The sequence below is a fragment of the Lycium barbarum genome, chromosome 3, assembly GCF_019175385.1.
Source record: "Lycium barbarum isolate Lr01 chromosome 3, ASM1917538v2, whole genome shotgun sequence".
NCBI classification, from domain to species: Eukaryota; Viridiplantae; Streptophyta; class Magnoliopsida; order Solanales; family Solanaceae; genus Lycium; species Lycium barbarum.
Window position 1 is genome coordinate 146659188 of NC_083339.1, and position 12288 is coordinate 146671475.

Genomic DNA, 12288 nt, shown 5'->3' on the forward strand with positions numbered 1-12288 from the left:
AAATAACCCAACTTATTTTTTTAGCTTATAAGCCTCAAGCATAAGCCCATCCAACAGGCTCTAGATATCATGTCTAGCATACGACTTTTAAGTTGATTGACAAGCAACACCACCCATAGAATTAAGATTTAGCTTTCAGTCTATTAATTTTTACTATGTCTATCTCCTAAGTTTTTCCATGTTGAATCAAATTAAACCGCAGGATTCAATTGTCACTTTTTTAACATTAAAAAAAGGTACTTGTGGCAAAATCTTCGAGGAGTATAGATCACTGTTTTTCCCGCTAGCAAATTAGGTCCAAAAAAGAAAAAAGATTCACCTAAAGTTGTTAATTCGAAGAAAGCGTTTATCGAAAAGGTATAAAAGTTGTTTTGGTTGGGCAAAATCTGAATGGTTATTTCTCGTGAATGAAGGACAAATATCGGAACATAATTTCACTTCACTACTTCCGTCCAAATTTATGTGGATCTTTCCCTTCCCCAGAGTTAAAATTGAATAATTTCTTAAATTAAAACTTAGATATTTAAAAATTATACTATGAAGAATGTAAAATTGTTATTTTTCTCAGGTTCAATATGAAGAAAAGATACTAATCAAACTTTATATACTCCCTCCGTCTCAATTTATGTGATATAGTTTAACTAAACAAAAAATTTAAGGAAAAAAAAAAGACGACTTTTGAAATTAGTAGTCTAAAACAAGTCATATATATATTTATATGATTATAAATTATTTTACTAAGGATGAAAAGAGAAGTTTTGAAATGTACCATTTCTTTAGGACAAATTAAAAGGGACATTATATCACATAAATTGGGACAAAGAGAATAATTTGAATCTCCAAAAATAAAATGTCTCATAAATTGTGACGGAACAAATTAAAGTTATTATGTTTGGACTGAAATAGTTTCTTTCTCAAGCGTATAGAAAAATGCAAAAAAAAAACAAAAAAAGGATGGGCAGTTCGGTAAATTTAGTCGGCCCAGTTCGCCACAATTCCTTGCCTAGGGTTTTAAGACATCAATATAAATAACAAATGCAGCCCACTTTAGCGATCTTCTCTTGACGCCGTGTAAAAAGGAAAAAAAAACCTAGGAATCCATTAGTTGAGTGAAAAATGACAACAGTTCCAGGGCAACTAGTATGGGAAATCGTGAAGAAAAACAACTCCTTTTTGGTTAAGGAGTTTGGTAATTCTACTGCTGGTGTTGTCTTCAGTAAAGAACCTAACAATCTCTACAACCTTCACTCTTACAAACACTCTGGTTAGTTCTTTTTTTTTAATTAAATCTCAAATATTAATAGTTTGTACTTGCTTGTTTGTTTGTATGATTGTATTATTAATTCGTTAACAATCCTATGCAATTGATATTTCGATGTTGCTCTATCCTGCGTTTTGTTCCTGGAATTTTTAGATCGGGGTTTTGTGCCATTGATATTATCAGTTACAATTATCTATTGCTTTACGTGATAAGATGTTTTTGGTCTAATTTTGATAGCTTACATGTAAGATTGCAATATCTGCTTTACAGGATTAGATTGTGTAGGTCTTTTTTCTTCTGTACGTCGTTTTTCGATTGAAATTTTCATGTAGTTTTTGTTATGTTCCATTTGAAATCATCGTTGTCATGTAGGATTGCAATGTTTGCTTTACGCGATAAGATTTTTGTTGTTCAATTGTGAAGGTTAACCTACAATTTTCATGTAGCATTCTAATGTCACATGGGATTGTAGTAAGGGGAAGATTAAGCTCTATGTCCACCAGGAGAAAATAATTACACGAAAGCCCATATTTTTATTTTGTTACCCGGTTTAGCCCATGTCTGTATATGGCTACATGGCTTATTAATTATGTTGGGCTGTATATTTTTGAAAATTTCCCATTGTAAGTTTATACATACGGTTTTTCTATTGAAGTTAAGTTTTATTATGTCTGGTGAGGTTGTGCTTTGAATTGTAGAAGGTTGGTGTAGCATAGTTTATGGATTCGGTTTTGTTGTTTGAGAAACTTTAATTTGGCATGAGTTAAATTGCGGTGAAGTCAATTTGTTTTATGCTTTTATGATTTTAGGCCTAGCAAACAAGAAAACTGTGACTATCCAACCTGAGGGAAAAGATAAATCTGTGTTGCTTGCTACATCAAAGACCAAGAAGCAGAATAAGCCTTCGACTTTGCTGAACAAATCTGTGATGAAGAAGGAATTCAACAGAATGGCCAAGGCTGTAACAAATCAGGTTTAGTTTTGATTCACCTTTGTTGACTACTTTACTGGAGTATTTTCTATGCAACTGTTTGTCTTAACTACATTATGCTGACTTTGTATTTTGGCAATGTTTGTCATGAAATCTAAGTGGGTACTTGGGTAGTTCTCTGATGCCACGCTTGCTCAAATTGTTTTGTACCCATATGAACAAATTTATGTTTGGTTGCCTGGTGGTTATGTCATCAATAATAAAATTCCACAGAGTGAATTGTTCAAGAATGAGATATTGATGATGGGTTATTGTTTGCGTTCTTCCAATGTAATGATACTATTAGCTGCTCATTCTAAGTTACCCATTCATTAGTTACACAGATGTACTGAGATTTCTCTGCTTTGAAATCTCAAGTTTAAAGCTTCTTGTATTAATTCACAAGTGCAGACACCAAATCATCTGCCTTTGTTCCTTTTCTATTCACGCGCAAGGCTCTTTTTTGGGTTTTGGTTGGTGCAACATTTTGATTATTTGGTGTCTGCACTTGTGAATTAATACAAGATTGGTGATAGAGACTTTTTCTGAAGTAGTAGTTGGTTGTTAGCTTTGAGAATATATTTTTTTTTTTTGCAGTGCTAAGTTGTCCATTTGGTTACTTTAAGTGATCAGTGGGTTAGTCTAAACCAGCTTTAATGATCCATTGGCCGAGATGTGTTAAATCACGCTGGAATCATTTTGACTGATGTGTTACTGCTCTTTCCTACTGGCCGTTTTTCCCTCTTTGGAGATGCTTGAAGATTTGATCTGTCTGGGCTTTTGGCGTAGTTAGATCTCTTTGTGATCGTATTTTCTAATTTGCTAGTTGCTATTCTCAGTTTTTAACGATGTTGCATGAGTTATTAAGCTTTTCTGGAGGATATAAAAACTTATGTTGTGTCTCTGCTTTGTATTGTCGCATTTTTGTATGAATGTATTTTAACTTCTTCTCTCTACAGGTTGCAGACAACTATTACAGGCCAGATCTGAAGAAGGCAGCCCTTGCAAGGTTGAGTGCTGTGAACAGGAGTCTCAAGGTCACCAAGTCAGGTGCCAAGAAGAGGAACAGACAGGCTTAAGAGATTATGCTAGGAAATGCTACAGTGTATGACTTGTAATGCATGGGCTGTTTTTAGTACTAAAATTTTGCGTTTTGACTTTATCTTTGTTTCTTTCTGAAGTAGCTATGGGCAAGGGCAATGTCCCTAGTATTGTGCTAAAATTGACATCCTTTATCAGAGTTTTGAAAGATTATCTACATAAATTTTTGGTGACATCCATCTGCATGGTTATATTTAGTTATTCCATTGTTTTAATTCTTTACGTGCTTAAAAAATGCAAAATTACAGGTGCTTACATGGGTGTTTTAGTAGTATTTTGAGAAAACCCCATTTGCGAGTATGAATTATTCTCTGGGTTTGATTTGTTCTGAGAAGTCTGGTGCCCTTGATAATGAATGTACTTAGCTGTAGTGATCTTGTATTGGGAGAGGCTTGATATTGTATAAACCAATTTGGCCTAGCTTTCAATTTAAAATTAGTTTTTGGCAAAAGGAGTTACCAGAGAAGTACTTTGGATGGTAATAATTTGTATACGGCCAAATTTTTTGAGCCAAAATCATTTAAGATTTGCTCGTTAAATCTCTCTATTGGTTTTCGTTGCCACCAAAAGGAGAGTATAGTATTCAATGAGAAAGGTGATGGCCCTATTTAATGAAAAACTTTTGGCTCCAAAATTTGTTCTTTCTTGCAAGGGAACTGTAAGATTAGGGCATCAGAAATTATCGAATCCATTGACATACAGATTCTCTTGCATCCTCATTGGCTCAAGCGCCAAATTACTCTTCCAAACAGGTCTTTTTTGATTAAGCACCGGGTGTCCGGGTCTCTTTGAGTCCCGACTAATCCCGGGGGTGCACAGGCCCTCGGCAAGGAGTTTCCCGCAAGTGCTTCACGGGTAATTCAGGGTTTTACCCCAGTCCGATGGCCCTCAGAAATTGTTTGCATCCAATGGGTTTCGAACTTGAGACCTTGAAAGGGAGCACCTCAAGGCTCAAGCCAATTACCACCAGGTCTTATGCGACTATATCTTCTCATCTGATTGGTAGGCTATTGGAAGAAAGTTTCCTACCAAATAAAATCCACACGTGCAGAGAACTTGGCATTAGTTATATAGAGTTTAATTAGTTTCGTCAATTCATGGTTGGTAACAACTATTCCTCATTAAAAAATAATTAAAAAAAGAAGCCCAAATTTTGCAGTTGAAACGTCTACGGCTAAAACAGGAATCTAATAACCACATCAAAACATTGGTGTATTCGACCTTCCATCTGAGAATAATTAACACCAGTTAAACACGCTTTTACGGAACTGGATATTTGACTAGTAGTAGCAATTATCACCTGAAGAATATTTTGAAAAGTCTGCAGAAAACTATTCCTTGCTGCATACGCTTGGAAACCTCTTTTCATTTCCCTTGGTATAAAGCTGGCTTTAAATTAGCTGATCATCAATTACAAACCTAACAAACCATCTGTTGATGGAAGAGGATACCATTTCCAAGTTAGAAGCAGCTGCTTCGTGCAGCAAAGAGAGGCAAATTACCAAGAGCGATGAGGCTGCAGCAAAGCGTGGACGCTTCAACAGCTGCTTCTCCTTCAGGGAAATCTCAGTTGGTCCTGGAATGAAGTCGTTGAAACATCTTGATTCCAAAAAGTTCAAGGAAGAAATCAAGAAATGGGCTAAAAGTGTCGTCTCTTATGCCCGTCAAGTCAGTGACCGTTTTGGGAGCTCTCGTCGTTGATTCAGCTGTGGATATATATCCAACAAGATGAACGTCCGTTTTAGCAAATCGGCAGAGTACTGTTTGAGAGGGCTTGCAAAGTAAAAGTGCATACAGTTAAAAGGGTATGAACAGCACAGCAATACAAAGAGGAAGCAGCCCTGTCTCATATGCAAATGAAAGAGCAGTGCAGCAGATAAACAAAGAACGGACTGCCAAAGGATGCTCAATTCTATTTTGAGTTTGATAATTGGGATCGTCCATTTCGTTGTACATATTGCTCAATATAAACATGGACTCAATTACATAGCAACTTTTTGTGAATTTTCTTTTTTCCTTTCTGAGATGGTGAAATGGGTCTGTTTTCATGAGAAACTGGAACAGTTTAAATGTCGCAGGGATTCTGTTCCAGATATATGCAGTTGGGATTCTGTTTGTTGTCTTTTTTCTTTTTCTTTTTCCTCTCCGTTTTCTGGCGGAGACCGTAACATGTCAATGATTAATAACTATAAATACCATCTGTTTTAAAGTGGTTTCGTATTCGCATCATTGAGTGTGATTTTGAGGGGGAGATGATAGATATTTTGTTCCACCACAGAAAATTATTTGATTCTTGTCTTTAAAAAAATTCCACGACATACCTGAACAATCATTTATAGGATTTAATGATTCCTAACAACGGGTATTCGCATCATTGAGTGTGATTTACCCACCTATCCTTATTCCTTTGTGACAGGAAATGCGAATTCATTAGAGATGATTTATAAATTTTGAGAACTATCAACTATACAATTATAACAAAACTAAAACAAGTGAACCCCCTGCCCAGCGCCGAGAATGTTAGCTCCAGCCCACATGCTAACTGCTCATGTTCAACCCTGAAGGAAATATGCCTCTCTCACACACACACACACATACACAGCTTTCTGAGTTTTGGGGTGGAAGTGATAATTATGAACATTATTTAGGAGTGCTAGGAAATGGTATCTAGTCTAGCTGCACAATCAAAAAAACAAAAAAAAAAAAAAACTTCCAAAGGAGAAAATCGCACTTTACACTGGCTTGCGAAACAAGCACACTGGCACCTAAGAGTCCACTAAGAAGAAAACCACTCATCGCACAGTTACACACAGCTCGAAATCTTTATACATGCTCCGACATCTACTTTCAAATTTCGCTTTAACAGAAAAGTGACGCCGTGGTCTGGATAGGAACATGCCACTCGTAAGTCCTTCAACATATCACTATTCATCTTTATTTAATTCAGCATCTTTTCACCAGAAATGCTCCTTAAAAGTTGTCTGGAGCACATATCATGTACATGAGTTGCGTTCTTCATCCTATTAGCTCTTATCCAGGCCGGCTCCTATTGAATTCAAGATGCAAGAAATGTGCAACACTTGTTAGTCACAATGGTACATGTATTTTCTGAGACTGGTATAGCTCTACTAGAAATCATACCTCTGGAACAATGCGCGAGAACACATATTTTATGAGCAAAAGTACATGTTCCATAATGAGAATTGCAGCAAGTCCAGGTGATATTTTCCATTTCCCCTCATGATCATATAGGCATACAAGGAGAATGCAGTTTGTGCATATTGACATGACAATCAGAAACTGAATTCCAAGACATTAAAGACATTGCAAGAACAAGTTGTTAGCAAGCAAGAGTTGATATAATTGGGTTCATCAAAAGAGAAGGGCAGCACATACCTGAAATATGTTTAGCCAAGCTCCAATTGTTGCATCGGGACGTGGAATGGGCCTTCTTAACATGGCAAGCAATTTCAGTGCATCTGTTCGTATCTCTGTGATGTTGTTCTGAAAAATCAGAATTGAATACGGCTCCTATTACTCATTAAAAACAAACTAGTGAACTACGTCAATAGAGGGAGGCCAGGGTGCATCATTTACCAAAGTAGCAAAGGCAAAACCAAGTGGAAATGCACAAGCAAACATCATGATCATGCCAAATTGCAACGCCAATTCCAGAAAATCTGCAATTATTAAGAGCTTCAATTAGCTATGGACTATGGGTATGTTAAAACAGTTGCAGTTGCAATAATTCAAACAGCGACATGTTAGGTGTTCAATAAAGTATTCATGTAGGATCTTTAACAAGAATAGGAAGCATGGATTACCATCGAAAAGTCCGTCTTCAAGCTCCTCTCCAATGCTAGCAGAATAATCAGGTTTAAGGTACTCCTTTTCTACTCTAGACATGTATTGGGTCTTTTCCGAGGACATTCCTTTCTCACGTTTTCTCTTGTTTCTTCACATGAAGGGTTATATCAGATTGACCAGATAGTTGAAAACAAATAAAAAGAGTAAAATAGCTCTCCAATTAAATCCTGTGCAGAACAGCCGAAATGAAGACAGTGCCTTACCCCACAGCTCTATATTTCTTAAAGCTGTATTTTAAATAAGGTAGGGAGTTCTCCAACATATTCTCCAGCACCTGGAAAACAGTAACAACATACATTAATAACGATTCAGATGCATATGTGAAAGAAATCAGAAACCATCCCATCTACCTCTGATATAATGAGACGTTGAATGAGAACTTGGCGAAGTGTCATGATATTGCGATGCAATAAAGCATGATAGAAGATTCCAATGTAGGATTGCATGAAGTAAAGGCCAAACACCTGCAGAAGACAGGAAATTCACAATTAGGGGCAAAAAGTCTGGACAAATGAGAGAGAGAAAGCTTCTCATAACCACCTTGTAAACCCAACTGTCAGCTCTCCGTTCTATGTTTTTGTTGTTCTCATATTTTACAAGCTTCACTGATATCTTTCCACCAATTTTGTTGAAGTACTGAATAATAAAGAGGTATACAGCTGTCAGACAAAACCTGAAAGGAGCAGAAAGCATATTAATTTTGTATGTGGTAGGCTAAAAGTGAATTAAGAGTAGAAACGGCTGTGTTAATATCAACATTGAAGTCTGCGAAGATTTTGCACTGGATAGGCAGGAAATTTGGAATTATTTGGAAGACAAAAGAACTAACATTTTGAGAATGCAATCTGAATACCAGGGTATCTGAACCCTGGAAAGTGAACATAATATAAAAGTTAAACAAAATATTGGCAGGTTGTTTTATGAAATAAAACTGCATGTTAGCAGGACAAGAATTTCAATGTCAAAGAAAAAGTACTTCTTAGACATTCCAAATTTGGTGGAGTTCTTGGCCCTAATAGAACATGAAGTAAAGTAGGACATCAAATAGATGAAGTAACGGAGTATCAGTCAAAAGAATTTTTAGCAATTTGGTATCTCTTCAATAGTATCAAGAACTAGGTAATACATCAATTATCATGATGTGAACTTGTAACGTATCCTACACTGCAGAACTGGCATACTTAAAAGTAATGCATCCAGGCTTATTTACATAACACCAAAGAGAGGATCTTGACGGGGACTCTTACTTTGATATGTCAGACCTCAAAACCTCATAGACATGAGCAAAAGCCAATTCAAAAGGCAACTGGAGACATATGATGCTCAGTATAATCATGGCATCATTTCTGAATCTCATGAAATGACCAAGCCATTCCTCTCTTTGAAATGCTTCTTTTCCTCCTGGTTTATCAGGTTTGTCAGCTCCCTGTTTCTTCATGAGCTCCAAAGGGGAATGAAACTGGTACCATTCACCTTCAGAGAATCTAGATCCATTTTCCGCACCAGCTGGATAATTCATCTGCCACCTGCACTCCAGGCAGTGAAATACGAACGAAAAGACGTCAATCCAAATAACTTCAATAGCAGATAGAAAAGATTGACTGAAACGAATGGAAAAACCATGTAGAATGTGTCACCTGACAAGAAGAGCGGAGTTTTTACGTTTCCAGAATTGGAAAAATAACACAGCCCAAGAAATTATGCTTATGAAGAAAGCAGAAAGGACAAACAACTGCAATGACCTGGAAAATATATCATTGAGCTTGTTCAGAATCAGAATCAAAACTAAAACAATTTTGACAGTTAAAAGGCACTGAAAGTGGGATTGACCTACCCAAAATCCACTAATTGCACTGTAAGTCCAAATGCAGCCGGGAAGAGCATCCATCTTGTGTACATCCCAAGAAACGCGAAATATGAAGCTATCTATTGTTGACATTATGTATAGAGTGTTAAGCAAGTAGAGAATGTGCATTGGAGAGAACATGGACACAAATAGCAGTAGAATATAACATGATTAGAGAATGGAAAAAGACCCCTCAAAAACTTCACCTTCGTTCCATAATAGTTACAAATATCATCTATAGGCTGAGTAGTGAAGTCCCACCAGTTCAATGCCCAACTTCTTAGAAGCTGCTTCCTCTTTTTTTCATCTGCAAGGTAAATTTTAATCTTCTTTGGATGTTTCTAGACCACTGTTAACTTGAACATATCAGAGAAAACGTACCATGCACAGGGAACACTTCTTTAACAATGCCCACCGCCTCCAATATTCGCAAAAGAGGCTTTCCTGGCTCCCAGTGCACCTCATTTCCATCAGACTTTAATATAAGTGTTGAGGTGCTTGTGTTCACCTGCAATTTTGGAAATCATCAAACATGAATTGAGAGTAAGGGGAGGAGTACATTGAGAGATATTACATAACAAAAGAATTTTTATAAATTGCAGTTTAGGATTGCAATTATGACACAGAAAACTCCTTTTTTAGAATAAATTAGACTCAGAAGACTCCTTTTTTAGAATAAATTAGACAGAGAAGAATCCTTTTTTAGAATAAATTAAGACACAAAAGATTTATTTGTGATAAAGTTAACTGGGAAAGGAAACTAAAAGTTCCAAAGATGGGACAAGTAAAGAGCACCGGAGAAGATGACTTCAGACATCCCTAATCTGATAAAGAAAATCAAATGCAGGCGTGAATAAGTATGCATCCATTAGGACAAGTAACCACAATAATCAAGATCTAGAGCAGGCTAGGATTCCAGTTTACTCACAATCCCATATATTATGTGACGGTAGCAACAGTATCGTTCGAACCAACTAAACAAGGAGCCATCTGGCTGCCTTTCATATGCTTCAACCTCATCCCAGTGAAATTGCAAATCCACTCCTGAAACCAAAATTTTGTGCTCAGAAATAAGCAAAAGCCTGCAATTTTTTGGATAGGTGAATCAGCCAGTAATTGCATCAGATCATACAAAAAAAATGAGAAACTAGAGAAAATTTAATGAGGAAACTGATGAGAGTTCAATGATTATCACCGATATGAGTCCGTTTCTTCAACTGCAACTCTGCTGCAGCCTGGCCAAGAGTTTTTAGTGGCGCTCCCAACTGGAAATAAAGAGCTTAAGATCATGTAATTTCATATGCAGAATTCAGAATAAACCAGCAAGAAGGAGACATATTTTCAGCGACCAGACCTATTTTGTTACATGAACCAAATATATAATCCCACCAATAATGATATTTTCTATTTAAAGAAGATTAGAAACATAACAAAAAGGATACATAAACATTGGCAGCTTATCTGTTTCCATGTGTGACTCTTCAATGCATTACCTATTTTGCTATTTTTCACTTTTAAGTGAAAGAACCTAATATGTTATCGCTGATGTTCAAACTCTTAATCCTATACTAGCTATTAGTTTGTAACAAATAAGAGTGCTTTTTCTCTGTCTCAAGGATCCAAAATTCAGTTCTAAACTTTTGGGTTCCTTTATATCCCACAAAGAAAGGCCAAAGTCTACCACCCTAATCTACATGGGCCAAGCTTAATACTACGCTGTTGTTACGAGCTTGTTGGTTGCTTCTGTTGTGACTTAGAAGAAACAAAATTCCTACTAAAATTGGAGTATATTTGCAGGACAGCTTCAACCTACGTCAGTTCTCGCCCATGAATCCTCCATCCAGAGAGGGATATCTCATATAATTGTATATTGTTACACACAATAGAAATGTTAAATAATCAGTGATTTAGTAAGTAAGAGAGCGACTGCCTAGAGCGAAAAAGGAAATGCAGAAAGATTCTTTTTGGGTTTACACGCTGGCTGTCCAGAATTAAGAAAATAACACAAATGTATATTAATAAATTAGGATTGTCTCTATCAGTAAATTTAAACAAGAACAAACACTTCCTAGTTTAGCTTTAGTAAGTAATTTCAAGGTCCGTAAACAATTTACTAATAGAAATCTCCTACAAAGCGCATCCGTAACGTCAAGAACACCAGCAACAACTTAGTGTATTCCCACGAGTGGGGTCTGGGGAGGGTAGAGTGTATCAGACCTTACCCCTACCTAGTAGAGATAGAGAAGTTGTTTCCAAAAGACCCTCGGCTCAAGTAACACGCAACAACTAACAAGGCAATTTGAAAAAAGACAATATAGAAGTAAACAAGGCATAGCAAATTATTATACAGAAAGCGTGCAACATAGCATTCAGAGCAAATTAATGCAATAACCAAGCACAAGAAACAACAGGTAGGCATCCGTCGTAAACTATAGTAATACAGCTGAATTTAGAACAAGATAGTAGTAAAACGGAACGGACCCTGATGAATTCATTTTGAAGGCCAACAATTCTATCAACAATTAATCCCGCTTTTTGAAACTCGTCAACAAGAACCTCAATGCAATCAGCACTCTTATTATAATTATCTCCATCCTTTAAATTTCCTGAACGACTCTTCGGAATCACCACGCCTATTTCAAAGGCCGTTTCTTGCTCCCCACCATTCCCATTCATCTCCAACGAGGGAGAATGTGAATATCCTCGTTGAAGCTAATAAAACATGCAATTATTCGAATCACGTAAAATTAAAATTATTGGATTAGCTAGGGCGATAAAATTGTGAAGAAGATAGTTTAGATAAACGTTATTGTTGTTGTAGAAGAGAGAAAATGGCGGAGAAATACACGAGGGTAGTGTGCAAACGAAAGCAATGGGCGAAAGGTGGTGACACATAAGCTGAAAGAGTAAGTGGCACACAACACGTGGATTGTGGCGCTTATTGTTTTGTGTAACTGTTTTTGTAGGTCCGTTTCAGCAAGAAAACAAGTCGATTTTCAGGCACAATACTCAATGCTTCATCGATTTCGTCTATTTCGTCTTTTTGTATTCAGGCCACGCAGATGAGCAATTGCTTTAATTTGTTTTAACCCGTTTCCCTTAATAACTTCTACTACTAGTAATGGCTCAATTAGTTGCGAAATTGGAGCTAAATAACGTATATTTATTCCTTCTTTTTTATTTTTTTATTTTCAGATTTAAATTATGTGAACTTTGATAAACTTTTAAACATATATAATTTCA

At 36.5% G+C, this 12288-nt stretch overlaps 2 protein-coding genes across 5 annotated transcripts; one reads left to right on the top strand and one right to left on the bottom strand.

The window, feature by feature from the left end:
• The first annotated feature begins 1046 nt into the window (after positions 1-1046).
• LOC132633443 (large ribosomal subunit protein eL28z-like) lies at positions 1047-3505 on the top strand. The gene is made up of 3 exons (XM_060349868.1): positions 1047-1264; positions 2071-2234; positions 3191-3505. Exons 1-3 carry the CDS (start codon positions 1117-1119, stop codon positions 3308-3310), a joined length of 432 nt encoding a protein of 143 aa, XP_060205851.1. The 5' UTR covers positions 1047-1116; the 3' UTR covers positions 3311-3505.
• Positions 3506-5943: 2438 nt separating this feature from the next.
• On the bottom strand, positions 5944-12016 carry LOC132633444 (anoctamin-like protein At1g73020). 4 transcript variants are annotated; one of them, XM_060349869.1, is made up of 16 exons: positions 11527-12010; positions 10241-10310; positions 9974-10089; positions 9427-9553; positions 9252-9352; positions 9034-9125; positions 8837-8941; positions 8447-8725; positions 7740-7872; positions 7550-7663; positions 7403-7473; positions 7157-7287; positions 6930-7012; positions 6729-6863; positions 6474-6632; positions 5944-6378 (listed from the first exon to the last, which is right to left on the bottom strand). In XM_060349869.1, exons 1-16 carry the CDS (start codon positions 11719-11721, stop codon positions 6271-6273), a joined length of 2019 nt encoding a protein of 672 aa, XP_060205852.1. In that variant the 5' UTR covers positions 11722-12010; the 3' UTR covers positions 5944-6270. The 4 variants fall into 4 exon arrangements, 3 of the variants coding, with proteins under 3 accessions (XP_060205852.1, XP_060205853.1, XP_060205854.1); XM_060349870.1 differs by having other exon boundaries at positions 6729-6836; positions 11527-12001; XM_060349871.1 differs by lacking the exon at positions 11527-12010 and adding an exon at positions 10859-10900.
• Positions 12017-12288: the final 272 nt, after the last annotated feature.

What these genes read in the sequence shown, in the direction of transcription:
- LOC132633443 (XM_060349868.1), top strand. Translation starts at nt 1,117, where the DNA reads ATGACAACAGTTCCAGGGCAACTAGTATGGGAAATCGTGAAGAAAAAC. An exon ending in TCACTCTTACAAACACTCTG is followed by an intron (nt 1,265 to 2,070) that starts GTTAGTTCTTTT and finishes TTATGATTTTAG; the next exon opens with GCCTAGCAAACAAGAAAACT. An exon ending in CCAAGGCTGTAACAAATCAG is followed by an intron (nt 2,235 to 3,190) that starts GTTTAGTTTTGA and finishes TTCTCTCTACAG; the next exon opens with GTTGCAGACAACTATTACAG.
- LOC132633444 (XM_060349869.1), bottom strand. Translation starts at nt 11,721, where the DNA reads ATGAATGGGAATGGTGGGGAGCAAGAAACGGCCTTTGAAATAGGCGTG. An exon ending in AGAAGTGTTCCCTGTGCATG is followed by an intron (nt 9,353 to 9,426) that starts GTACGTTTTCTC and finishes TTTACCTTGCAG; the next exon opens with ATGAAAAAAAGAGGAAGCAG. An exon ending in GTTTTGCCTTTGCTACTTTG is followed by an intron (nt 6,864 to 6,929) that starts GTAAATGATGCA and finishes AATGAGTAATAG; the next exon opens with GAGCCGTATTCAATTCTGAT.